This window comes from Anolis sagrei, chromosome 9 (assembly GCF_037176765.1).
Source record: "Anolis sagrei isolate rAnoSag1 chromosome 9, rAnoSag1.mat, whole genome shotgun sequence".
Lineage (NCBI taxonomy): Eukaryota > Metazoa > Chordata > Lepidosauria > Squamata > Dactyloidae > Anolis > Anolis sagrei.
In genome coordinates, this window is record NC_090029.1 from 31191035 (window position 1) to 31204577 (window position 13543).

Below are 13543 nucleotides of genomic sequence, written 5' to 3' on the forward strand. Positions count from 1 at the left end.
TGGAAACTATTGCTTTATATCCCGCACCTGCGCACTGTTGCCCTTCCTTTCTCTCTTCCCTGCTTCTGCCGCCATGGCGCCCGCAAAGCAGCTGGCGACAAAAGGCAGCAAGAAGAAGCAAGTCTTGAAGTTTTCCCTGGACTGCACGCAGCCCGTCAAGGACGGTATCATGGATGCCGCCAACTCTGAACAGTTGTTTCAGGAGCACATCAAAGTCAATGGGAAAGCCGGGAACCTGGGCGGGGGCGTAGTGACCATCAAGAGGAGCAAGAGCAAGATCACTGTCATGTGCAAGGTACCCTTCTCCAAAAGTACCTGACCAAGTACCTGATCAAGAAGAACAACCTGCGCGACTGGCTGTGCATGGTGGCCAACAACAAGGAGAGCTATGAATTGCGCTACTTCCAGATAAATCAGGATGAGGAAAAGGAGGAGGAGGAATATTGAGCAGCGTATCCCCAAAAAAACAAAAGAATCTAGGGAGATTTTGTACATTTTCCTTCAATAAAATGCGACAATAACAATTGCAAAAAAAAAAAAAAACCCAAAATTCGAAACTATTGCTTTAAGCCAGGCCACCACATCCTGTGGCCTTCCAGGTGTTTTGGACTTCAGCTCCCAGAATTCCTGACCATTGTACAAGCTGGCCTGGGCTTCTGGGAGCTGGAGTTCTCTTTAGCTCAATTCTGGTTGACACCTATAGCTGGTATAAAGCACTAGATGCTTTAACTGAGCTACAGCTTTCCCTTTTCAATCAAAAAGGCTGATGCTAGCCTTATGATGCTATATACAACAAAACGAACACAAACTCGGTAAGAAGAGCAATGCCATACATCATGGTTTATGAAAATCTCAATGCACTTGCTAATATAAACTTAGGAATTTGTGGACCACACCTGTTCACTGTCTGTCCCCTTCTCCATGTAGTACAGCTTGTAGTTCTGTATTTCACCGTTTCCTGATAAAGGTGTTTCCCAACTGACAGTGACGGATGTGGGGGAATTCGGGTATGCCCGAATGTTGGGAGCTGGGCCAGGAAGCTGAACTGAAGTGAATAAAAGAAAGATATATTACAAAATCAACAACAAATTAACAATATGTTATATTGCTTATATGCATTTGTAAATCTCTGAAAGAAAAGGCTCTTTAGCCACTTTTTCCTGAAATTATAAACAGAATTGAATATGCTTAACTGTAGATAAACCATATATACAAGTGTATTAGCTGGCCACATGTATAAGCAGAGGACAGGTTTTGAAGACAAGATTATGGATTTTGACATATAGTCAAGGGCCATTCCAAGGAGAAGAAAGTGTGGGAAGAGGAGGTGGAAAGAAGACAACAAATGAACAGACTTTCATGACTAAGAATGTGCTGATGTTTATCAATTTGTACAACTTTTATAACAATGTAAACAACTTTTATAGCCAAGTAGATGCCTCTAATTTTGTGGTCATCTTAAATAATTTAAATTACCAATCTTTCAAATAAATGTTTGTCTATGTTCTGTGTCTGATCATTTCCTTTTCTGTCTTAAATCAAACTACACACTCCCAGATACAAATGTGTGTCATGTTTAATCTCAAGATGCAATGAGATTATGTAAGCATTTTAGCACTGCCACTGTCATCCAAAGATATTTTTAAATTGTTGTGTTTTCCTTTTTTGTATCAATGAGAGATTAGCACAACAAATTATGTTTTTAACACACTTAGGGCATGGTTCACTCCAAAATAAACTCCATTTAATCAATTTCATGGGATGACTAAATAATGTCAGTTAGACTACTTGATTCAATAAGACATTTTGGCTGCATCATCTTCAAATCATATAATATCATCACCATTGCAAAGACAGCAGCAGACATAAGTAGTACAAATATGATCGGAACCATGCATAAATGGTAAAAAGGGTGAGAATACAACCAGCAATGTATTCTGTGAAAACCATGTTTTTTATTATTAGCAAATAGGTTAGGAATCTGCAACGCTTACCCTCAGGCTGTGTTGCCACTTTCAATGGCACTGAACTTTCTCCAGCTCCGTGTCTGTTCTGAGCTATCACTCTAAAAACATACACTGTCTCTGGCATTAGGTTTTGAATTGTCACTTGCATTTCCCCAGGATGACTTGTGTTTTCAATGCGCTCTCTATTTAAAAAAAACAGGTGATAAAAATGTAAACATAAGAGAATGAATGGCTGCTTACCTGTAAAAATGTTTCTTTGAGTGGTCATCTGTGAAATTCGTACTCGAAGTAGTTTTCTGCGTCTGCGCAGCTGAGCTGGAACCCTTCTAGAAAACTCTTGAAGTTATAGGGCTGGAGCCCTACCCACCTTTCCCAGTAGTAGTGGGCATGCTGGCATGACTGTAGCAGGTATACTCAGTCATATTTATTCATTTATTTATTTACAGTATTTCTATTCCACCCTTCTCACCTCACAGGGGACTCAGGGTGGATTACAATGTACATATACATGGCAAACATTCAATGCCATAGATACTAGGCTTGGGCGGTTTCGTTCGCTAATTTCGTAATTCGTTATTAATTCGAATTTAAATTAGCTTACGATCCAATATTGAGCCATGCAGGAATAGTGTGAGGAGTAAATTAGATTCGAAACAATTTTTTCAATTTATTTCGTAATTATTTCAAAATTATTTCGTAATTATTTTCGCATGTCTGGTGCAAGTTTTATAGTTGTTGTTTGTTTTATCACACCAACAGTCAACAACAGAGGGAGAGGGAAGCTTCAGAAGTTCCCCCTGTCCCATTTGGAGGTTTTTTTAGCATATTGCGCAACCGCGTCCGCCATTAACCAATCGATTCGTAATTTTACGAAATTTCGTATATTTCGAAAATTTTAAAAGGAAAATTTCGGAATTCTTAAAAAAAAACGCAACGCAAGGGCCCCCTAAAAACAAAACGAATTTAGAACCAAATTTTTCCGTGGTTACCCAAGCATAATAGATACACAACATATATAGACAGACACACAGAGGGTACCTAACTTTCCAACTAACTTTCCAGCTTTTTCATGAAGGTATTCTAGCCACCAGTGTCACAAATGGATGCTTCACCGCTTTCAAAGAATGCTTGAGATTTTTATGGCATTGTAAATTAGTTAAATTAGCCTCTCCGCATACGTGATACCTAAACTTCCTACATGACAGATGCAACTGTCTTTTGGGCTGCAAAGGTCGACAGCAAGCTACACAAATTGGTCAGAAGCTCACTCCGACCTGGGCTGGCTTCGAACTCATGACCTTTCAGTCAATAGTGATCTTAATGCAGCTGACTCCCAGCCAGTTGCACCACAATCCTGGTGCATAGGCGAAGAGTTGTGAGATATTCCGAGTCATTACCAGTGAACCGATGTGTTGAGGTGACAAGAGAGCAGTCGTTAGGCAATCCATTAGTTCGATAGCAATAGCATAGCAAGATTCCAAAGCTGCTGCTTTCACGGACAAAAGGAACTGAGGCTACAACCGGACAGAAGGAACTGAGGCTACAACTCTTCCTCTCTGGCCATATCTTTTGGGGAGAGTGGGCGGGGCTGCAAGAGCTTTCTAGAATGGTTTTGGCTCAACTGCGCAGATGCCAGACACTACCACAGGTGCGTATTTCACAGAGACCATGACGAAGAACCCTATTTTTAATTTGCATATAAACAATAAATGTATTAGCGTTCAATGACAAAAGCATATTAGAATAATGACAGCATGCATCTTAGTTCTGCTTCTCACTCCTCTTCTGCTGAAGATTAGATATTATTATGGTTAAACTGTCTTTAGATGTGTCTATTCTCAAAAAAAGGTATTATACAGCATCAAAAACATTCTTACAAGAATTCTTAGCCAAAAGGTTCTCTTATTTCCTTCTTTCCCCACACAGTTCACTGTGAATAATTAGCTGTAACAACCTTATCTTTTGCACACATTTGAAACCCCATACCTCCAAATTTTCCTACAACGCTAAAGCTTATAAGGATGCCACTCAATGGAGCCACTGCTTGCCTGGTTTTTCCCTTCTCCAGTTCTGAGAAAGTCTACCTAACCATGTCTCCATGGGAATGCTCTGGTAACAGCAGGCCCTTTCATTCCTTCCTCTACTTCCTTCATATACCTTCTCCCCTTCTTTCATTCTTCCTTTGCTTTCCCACATAACCTGCCCCTTCTTCTTTCCTTTCCTTTCCTTTCCTTTCTCTTCCTTCCTTCTCTCCCTCTCCTTCTTCCCCCTTCCTTCTCCCTTCCTTTCTCTTCCCTTCATTCTTACATTCTTTCCCCCTTTCCTTTCCCTTCCTACCTACCCTCCCTTTTCTCATTTTCTTTCTCTTCCTTCCTTCCTGCCTTTCCTTCCTTCCCTCCTTCCTTCCCAGCCAATCTACTTCACTTCCTTTCTTTCCCAGTCACATGACAAGAGGGCCACTTCACCTATCTATAGCCAATCTGTTTTGTTCCCTTTCTTTCCCTTTGTTTCCATGCTTGAAAGAAGTAGTTTTTAATTCCAATATTTTAACTTGGAATTAATTTTAAACGTAATTTTTAAATTGGAATTAAACTTAAACTTAAGTTGTGCCATGAAGAGACTTTGTGCCAAGTCTGGTCCAGATCCTCCAAGCCATATAGGAGTCTTTCTGGAACAAACCAACCAACATTCATACTTTGACTTTTGTATATATGGATAGATTATGAACCTGTTTATTGCTTCCTTGGTGTAGAACACGGAGTAGGTGAGATTATCTCCATGTGGGTCGGACGCGGGAGCCCTCCAGGTCAGCTTGATGAAGCGGGTAGAGACAAGGGAAGCCACCACGTCCCGAGGGGCAGAAGGCAGGGGTCCCGTTGTCGCTGGTGCTAGATGGTCAGTAGTGGCACTGGTCAGTGATGTGGGAGGTAATGTTGGGATGGCAACATCTTGTCATGTGCAAACATTGGGGGACATGAAGGGCAAACACCACGGCGATTTTAAAGAGAAAAAACAGAAAGAAAACCAAAACAGAAATAAACAAAACCACGATGGGAAACAAAACAAAATGAGCACACAAAAAAGGCCATTAAAACTGAAAGTTGGCATGCGGGCAAAAAAGGTAACTATCGAAAACTAATGGGAAATACCAAAGGAAACATCAATATAGGGCAAGCAATAAAAAAAATTCCATTCATAATGAAAGGGTGTAGGAAAGGGACTGGTAAAAACTGAAGGTAACAAATCATCTCACAATGGAAACATCTGTTGCTGGTAATCAAACTTCAATAGTGAACTTATTAGAAAGTTAACCCTGAATTGATAACAGTATCATACAAAAGCATTTGAATAAGACATTCCACTTTCATTTACAAAGCTAAAGCAGAAGTTTGCAACACACGCATGTATACACATTCACACTTCTATCTCAGGAAATAAGAAGCTTACTCATGCCACTTGAATTGCAATTTAATGCAATTTGACACCACTTGAATTGTCATCATTCAATGCTATGTAATCTTGAGAGTTGTAGTTTAATGAGAAGCAGGGAGTGTTTGAGGACCGTGACATCCGTAAAGATACAACGGTGTTTGTTTATAAAGCTATTGTCCTCCAAACCCTGCTATACGCCTGGGAAACGTGGACTGTCTACAAATGTCACACTGAACTCCTGGAATGATTCCATCAGCATTGCCTCCAAAAACTCTTGCAAATCTCTTGGGAAGACAGGCAGACAAGTGACAGTACGCTGGAAGAAGCAAAGACCACCAGCATTGAAGTGATGCTCAACACTGGACTCGCCACGTTGTACAAATGCCCGATCACAATCTCTCAAAGCAGTTATTATACTCTCAACTCAAGAACAGAAAACATAATGCTGGTGGACAGGAAAAGAAATTTAAAGATGGGCTTAAACCTAACTTTAAAAACTGTGGCATAGACACTGAGAACTGGGAAGCCCTAGCCCTTGAGTGCTCTAACTGGAGGTCAGCTGTGACCAGCAGTGCTGCAGAATTTTAAGAGGCACAAATGAGGGCAAAAGGGAAAACCATGCCAAGAGGAAGGAACATCAAGTCAACCCTGACCAGAACCGCCTTCCACCTAGAAACAGATGTCCCCACTGCAGGAGAACATGTGAATCAAGAATAGGGCTCCACAGCTACCCACAGACCCAATGCTAAAACGCTACACTTGGAGGACCATCATCCTCGAGCTACGAGGGATCGCCTAAGTAAGTAAGTAAAAGCAGTTTAATGAGGCACCTGCAATATTTGATACAGAAGGCTATAGACCAGGGGTCCTCAAACTATGGCCCAGGGGCCAGATGCGGCCCTCCAAGGTCATTTACCCGGCCCTCGCTCAGGGTCAACCTTACTCTGAAACTACTTGTAAGCACACAACAACAACAACAACAACAACAACAATCCTATCTCATCAGGCACAAGCAGGCCCACACTTCCCATTGAAATACTAAAGTTTATATTTGTTTAAATTGTTCTTCATTTTAGTTATTGCATTGTTTTTAAGTGGTTTTTGAACTACAAATAAGGTATGTGCCATGTGCACAGGAATTCATTCATTTTTTTTTTCAAATTATAAGACCTGGCCCTCTGTTTAAAAAGTTCGAGGACCCCTGCTATAGATGTTGTAAAACTAAAGCTCTCATAAATTCACAGCTTTCAGCCATGGCTGTTGAGGTAGTGTCTAACTGCATTAAATCTACAGTATAGATGCACCTAGAAACACCAAAACACCAATAAGCTTTGCATATAAAAGCAAAGCTATCTATTTTTTTGTATCTACTGTTCATTTGGTTATCAAATCAGATTACATTATAGTTTTTAATTCAGACGGAGTAAACACCATCATTGAAGTTGCTCCTGCATTACTATGAGAATTCTTTTCTGGTTTTATACAGGTCATGGAAGAAAATGCCCTCCATCAAAATAAGCATCTCCTTCCAAAACTTAAAAACATTGGATTGACTTACTAAGAGTCTCAAAAAGCTGCCTCCCCAATTTGAACAATGCAAAGTTTCAGAATAAAAAAGTGAAGGAACCCAAAGAGAACATCATAAATATTCTCATATATCATATATTGAGTCTCTCCGCTACACAGTTCTCACTCCTACTATCATACAAAACAAACACACTGCTGCCCAGGCATGGCGTATTTAATTCCCACATCTAGTCTACAAATTGTCAAGAGGAAGAAATTCTCGCCCGGGGCTTGTCTTGCAAACAGAATGCATACTAGACAAAACAGTAGCAAAATACCATGGGGCATGCATAAACATCTTATGCACCAAGACGGTAATGCACACACTTCATGTTTAATGCAAAAGTGGTTTGAATCAGGACTTCAGCAAATATTCATGTGCTGTAAATCATTTTTTCTACTGGTGGAAGATAATTTTCAAAATATTATGTTTGTTCTGAGGGATCTAAGGAAAATACGTGTATCCGTTTAGCACAGAAAACAGTGCCTTGACTATCAATATTTTGGAGAAATATGAAGAATACTTAAAATTCTTGAGGGATGTTAGCGTATAATAAATACTTCAAGATTCAATGGGAATTCTCCTCATTAATACTTTCAATCAGATCTACACTGATCAAAAATTAGCATACAATTTGTTAGCAAAATTTGATAAACATATAGGATGGATGGAAATACAAAATATATCAATATCCGATAACACTATGTAACACAATTTTTGTTCCTGGGTTATGAATGTAATTTCTTAATTGGTTCTATCATAAAAACATGGACAACTGCAAAAACATCATTTTTGTGGGACATTCTGCATCACACTTTACTATTGTTTTTTAATGACTATCTCATAGAGCAGTGCTTCTCAACCTGGGGGTCAGGACCCCTGGGAGGGTCATGAGGGGTTGTCAGAGGGGTTGCCAAAGACCACCAGAAAACAGTATTTTCTGTTGGTCATGGGGATTCTGTGTGCCAAGTTTGGCCCAATTCAATCACTGGTGGGGCTCAGAATGCTCTTTGATTGTAGGTGAACTATAAATCCCAGTAACTACAACTCCCAAAGATCAAGGTCTATTTTCCCCAAATTCCACCACTGTTCAAATTTGGATATTCGTGCCAAGTTGGGTCCAGTTCCATCATTGATTGAGTGCACAATGCTCTCTCAATGTAGGTGAACTACAACTCCAAAACTCAAGGTCAATGCCCACCAAATCCTTCCAGTATTTGTTGTTGGTCATGGGAGTTCTGTGTGTCAAGATTGGTTCAATTCCATCGTTGGTGGAGTTCAGAATGCTCTTTGATTGTAAGTGAACTATAAATCCCAGCAACTACAATTCCCAAAGGGCAATATCAACCTACCCAACCCCACCAGTATTCAAATTTGGGCGTATTGGGTATTTGTGCCAAATTTGGTCCAGTGAATGAAAATGCATCCAGCATATCAGATATTTACATTATGATTCATAACAGCAACAAAATTATAGTTTTGTAGTATATATATATATATATATGTTGTCTTATGTAATTTATTATGTTATTGTTTGTGTTTTGATTTTATTTATTGTATTGTGTTGTTGGGCTTCGCCTCATGTAAGCTGCACCATTGGGGAGATGGTGGTGGTGGGGTAGAAATAAAGTTTATTATTAAAGTGTAAATAAAGTTTATTATTAAAGTGTATTATAGCCCCCGGTGGCGCAGTGGGTTAAACCCCTGTGTCGGCAGGGCTGAAGGTCGCAGGTTCGAATCCGGGGAGAGGTGGATGAGCTCCCTCTATCAGCTCCAGCTCCTCATGTGTGGACATGAGAAAAGTCTCCCACAAGGATGATAAAAACATCAAATCATCCGGGCGTCCCCTGGGCAACGTCCTTGCAGACGGCCAATTCTTTCACACCAGAAGCAACTTGCAGTTTCTCAAGTTGCTACTGACACGACAAAAAAAATAGCAACGAAAGCAATGTTATGCTGGGGGTCACCATGACATGAGGAACTGTATTAAGGGGTCAAGGCCTTAGGAAGGTTGAGAACCACTGTCATAGAGTCTCAACAAATTCAACATAGTTTGTGGTAGTCACAAAAATGAAGTTTCTGGAGTATAACAACCACTGTCAAAGTCAGTATTGCACAATTTCAAACTAGGAACAGATTTCTTTTTTCAAATTTTGTTTCATAGTGCAATTAGTCATAGAAAAATAATCTATTCATTAGTTCTGCTAATTTAAAATGTCTCACATTGAACCCCTTCATTGTATCTTAATCATACTAATTTAACCTAATACTCTCCTTTTACCTTCCTACCAAAACAGCGATGGTCCTCAATTAGTCGCCATGAAATCTGAATCCAATATTCAATCAATTTCCTTTTTTCTTCAAAATTGCATATTGTCTGTTTCCCTCCATTAACCGTAATTGAAACTCATTAACATAGTCATGATCACTAAATCCCCTAATTTGATCATTTATTCTCAAATAAATAGAATATTATTTTATTTCTAATAGTAGGCCGGTATTATTCTGGCCGTGACAGCCATATTAAGCAACCATTATCATTTTCTCTTCTCTGTGGCATTCTTCAAATATATGAACAACACAGGAGTCTAAAAGGACCGCTTCTTTAAAAATTATTTTATTTTCAGGGTTTTATTTTTACTGTTAAAGGGAGGTGATTGTTATTTGCCAGAAATTCTATTTATGTATCTGAACAAATCTCAGAGGCAGTTCAACATTTCTGACAGCCATGAAGAAGGCTTTGGATCATATGAAAACAGAAAAAAGAGAGGAGCTTGGGGAGAGGCAGAATGGAAGAAATAGAAGGTAGAGCAAGTCAAATGTAAATTATTTATAGCATTACCTAGTATAATAATACAATTATAACACAATTATTACATCATAGTGCTATCTCCACAGCATAAATCTCCACGTTTCCCTGCAGGAAGAGGAATTGTGACTCAAAATATTGGACCTTCTTCGCTTCTGCTTGTTGTTATGGGACGTGTGGCTCGAGAGCAGGACGTGTGGAAAAGATCTTGGGGTCCTCATGGACAACAAGTTAAACATGAGCCAACAATGTGATGCAGAGGCAAAAAAAAAAAAAAACTAACGGCATTTTGGCCTGCATCAATAGGAGTCTAGTACCTAGATCCAGGAAAGTCTGTCTTGGTTGGACTACACCTGGAATCACATTGTGTCCAATGCTGGGCACTACAACTGAAAAGAGATGTTGACAAGCTGGAATGTGTCCAGAGGAGGGCGACTAAAATGATCAAGGGTCTGGAAAACATGCCCTATGAGGAGTGGCTTAAAGAGCTGGGCGCGTTTAGCCTGCAGAAGAGAAGGCTGAGAGGAGACATGATGAGGGCCAGGGATCAAGATGTGAGGGGAAGTCATAGGGAGGAGGGAGCAAGCTTGTTGTTTTTTTTACCTTCCTCATTTTGTATTCAATTTGTACGTAAATAACTTTGTGTCTGTTGGGATGTGGGGGGAGCAGGGAGGGTATAAAAAGAAGGGCTGAAACACTATGGAGAGAAAGTTGGGGAGTGGATGGGGAGAAGAGATGGGGTCTACATTGTTAATTTCAGCAATTAATATGTTTCATGCTTATGTCTGTTTGATGTTTTTATAGTTTTAATGGTTTTTATGTACAGTTATATGTTATTGATTTAGATATATGATATTTTTATATATGTGTGAGACATTGAATTTGCCATTTATTATGATGTAAACTGTTTTGAGAACCCCCCAGGGGTGAGAAAAGCGGCATACAAATGCAGCTAATAATAATAATAATAATAATAATAATAATAATAATAATAATGTTCAACTTGTGATTTTGTGATATGAAATCCAGCATATAGATCTCGTTTGCTGTGACACACTGTGCTTTTGTGTCAATAATAATAATAATAATAATAATAATAATGGTAATAATAATAATAATAATAATAATAATAATAATAATTGTTTTCTGCTGCCCTGGAGACGAGGACGCAATGGAGCAATGGCTTCAAACTTCAGGAAAGGAGATTCCACCTGAATATTAGAAAGAACTTCCTGACTGTGAGAGCTGTTCAGCAGTGGAACTCTCTGCCCCTTGTGAAGTGTGGTGGAGCTTCCTTCTTTGGAGGCTTTTAAACAGAGGCTGGATGGCCATCTGTCAGGGGAGCTTTGAATACAATTTTCTTGCTTCTTGACAGAATGGGGTTGGACTGGATGACCCACCAGGTCTCTCCCAACTCTATGATTCTATTACTATGAGAGCTGTTTAGCAGTGGAACTCTGCCCTGGAGTATGGTGAAGGCTCCTGCTATGGAGGCTTTTAAACAGAGGCTAGATGGCCATCTGTCAGGGGAGTTTTGAATACAATTTTCCTGCTTCTTGACAGAATGGGGTTGGACTGGATGACCCACCAGGTCTCTCCCAACTCTATGATTCTATGACTATGAGAGCTGTTTAGCAGTGGAACTCTGCCCTGGAGTATGGTGAAGGCTCCTGCTATGGAGGCTTTTAAACAGAGGCTAGATGGCCATCTGTCAGGGGAGTTTTGAATACAATTTTCTTGCTTCTTGACAGAATGGGGTTGGACTGGATGACCCACCAGGTCTCTCCCAACTCTATGATTCTATGACTATGAGAGCTGTTTAGCAGTGGAACTCTGCCCTGGAGTATGGTGAAGGCTCCTGCTATGGAGGCTTTTAAACAGAGGCTAGATGGCCATCTGTCAGGGGAGTTTTGAATACAATTTTCCTGCTTCTTGACAGAATGGGATTGGACTGGATGACCCACCAGGTCTCTCCCAACTCTATGATTCTATGACTATGAGAGCTGTTTAGCAGTGGAACTCTGCCCTGGAGTATGGTGAAGGCTCCTGCTATGGAGGCTTTTAAACAGAGGCTAGATGGCCATCTGTCAGGGGAGTTTTGAATACAATTTTCCTGCTTCTTGACAGAATGGGGTTGGACTGGATGACCCACCAGGTCTCTCCCAACTCTATGATTCTATGACTATGAGAGCTGTTTAGCAGTGGAACTCTGCCCTGGAGTATGGTGAAGGCTCCTGCTATGGAGGCTTTTAAACAGAGGCTAGATGGCCATCTGTCAGGGGAGTTTTGAATACAATTTTCTTGCTTCTTGACAGAATGGGGTTGGACTGGATGACCCACCAGGTCTCTCCCAACTCTATGATTCTATTACTATGAGAGCTGTTTAGCAGTGGAACTCTGCCCTGGAGTATGGTGAAGGCTCCTGCTATGGAGGCTTTTAAACAGAGGCTAGATGGCCATCTGTCAGGGGAGTTTTGAATACAATTTTCCTGCTTCTTGACAGAATGGGATTGGACTGGATGACCCACCAGGTCTCTCCCAACTCTATGATTCTATGACTATGAGAGCTGTTTAGCAGTGGAACTCTGCCCTGGAGTATGGTGAAGGCTCCTGCTATGGAGGCTTTTAAACAGAGGCTAGATGGCCATCTGTCAGGGGAGTTTTGAATACAATTTTCCTGCTTCTTGACAGAATGGGATTGGACTGGATGACCCACCAGGTCTCTCCCAACTCTATGATTCTATGACTATGAGAGCTGTTTAGCAGTGGAACTCTGCCCTGGAGTATGGTGAAGGCTCCTGCTATGGAGGCTTTTAAACAGAGGCTAGATGGCCATCTGTCAGGGGAGTTTTGAATACAATTTTCCTGCTTCTTGACAGAATGGGGTTGGACTGGATGACCCACCAGGTCTCTCCCAACTCTATGATTCTATGACTATGAAAGCTGTTTAGCAGTGGAACTCTGCCCTGGAGTATGGTGAAGGCTCCTGCTATGGAGGCTTTTAAACAGAGGCTAGATGGCCATCTGTCAGGGGAGTTTTGAATACAATTTTCTTGCTTCTTGACAGAATGGGGTTGGACTGGATGACCCACCAGGTCTCTCCCAACTCTATGATTCTATGACTATGAGAGCTGTTTAGCAGTGGAACTCTGCCCTGGAGTATGGTGAAGGCTCCTGCTATGGAGGCTTTTAAACAGAGGCTAGATGGCCATCTGTCAGGGGAGCTTTGAATACAATTTTCCTGCTTCTTGACAGAATGGGGTTGGACTGGATGACCCACCAGGTCTCTCCCAACTCTATGATTCTATGACTATGAGAGCTGTTTAGCAGTGGAACTCTGCCCTGGAGTATGGTGAAGGCTCCTGCTATGGAGGCTTTTAAACAGAGGCTAGATGGCCATCTGTCAGGGGAGCTTTGAATACAATTTTCCTGCTTCTTGACAGAATGGGGTTGGATTGGATGACCCACCAGGTCTCTCCCAACTCTATGATTCTATGACTATGAGAGCTGTTTAGCAGTGGAACTCTGCCCTGGAGTATGGTGAAGGCTCCTTCTATGGAGGCTTTAAAAGTGAGGCTAGATGGCCATCTGTCGGGGGAGCTTTGAATGCTATTTTCCTGCTTCTTGGCTCAATGGGGTAGGTAGGTAGGTAGGTAGGTAGGAAGGAAGGTAGGAAGGGGGAGAGGGAAGGAGGGAGGAATGAGGGAAGGAATGGTGAAAGGGTGGAAGGGAAGGATGGAGAGAGAGAGAAAGAGGGGGGGAATATAA

The 13543-nt window shown here is 41.0% G+C and overlaps 1 protein-coding gene and 1 pseudogene across 11 annotated transcripts in view; one reads left to right on the forward strand and one right to left on the reverse strand.

Annotated features, from left to right (window-relative positions):
• NEO1 (neogenin 1) overlaps positions 1-13543 on the reverse strand; it is a 124883-nt gene that overhangs the window by 50228 nt on the left and 61112 nt on the right. For 7 of the 11 annotated variants that reach the window (XM_067471420.1, XM_067471418.1, XM_067471410.1 and 4 more), the window contains exons 8-10: positions 4696-4915; positions 1995-2149; positions 897-1045 (exon numbers count right to left, since the gene is read on the reverse strand). In XM_067471420.1, the coding sequence (XP_067327521.1) occupies positions 897-1045; positions 1995-2149; positions 4696-4915 (524 nt within the window). The remainder of the gene's footprint in view (positions 1-896; positions 1046-1994; positions 2150-4695; positions 4916-13543) is intronic. The other 4 variants (XM_067471419.1, XM_067471413.1, XM_067471417.1 and 1 more) reach the window with 1 other exon arrangement.
• Positions 50-507, forward strand: LOC132762683 (large ribosomal subunit protein eL22 pseudogene; annotated as a pseudogene).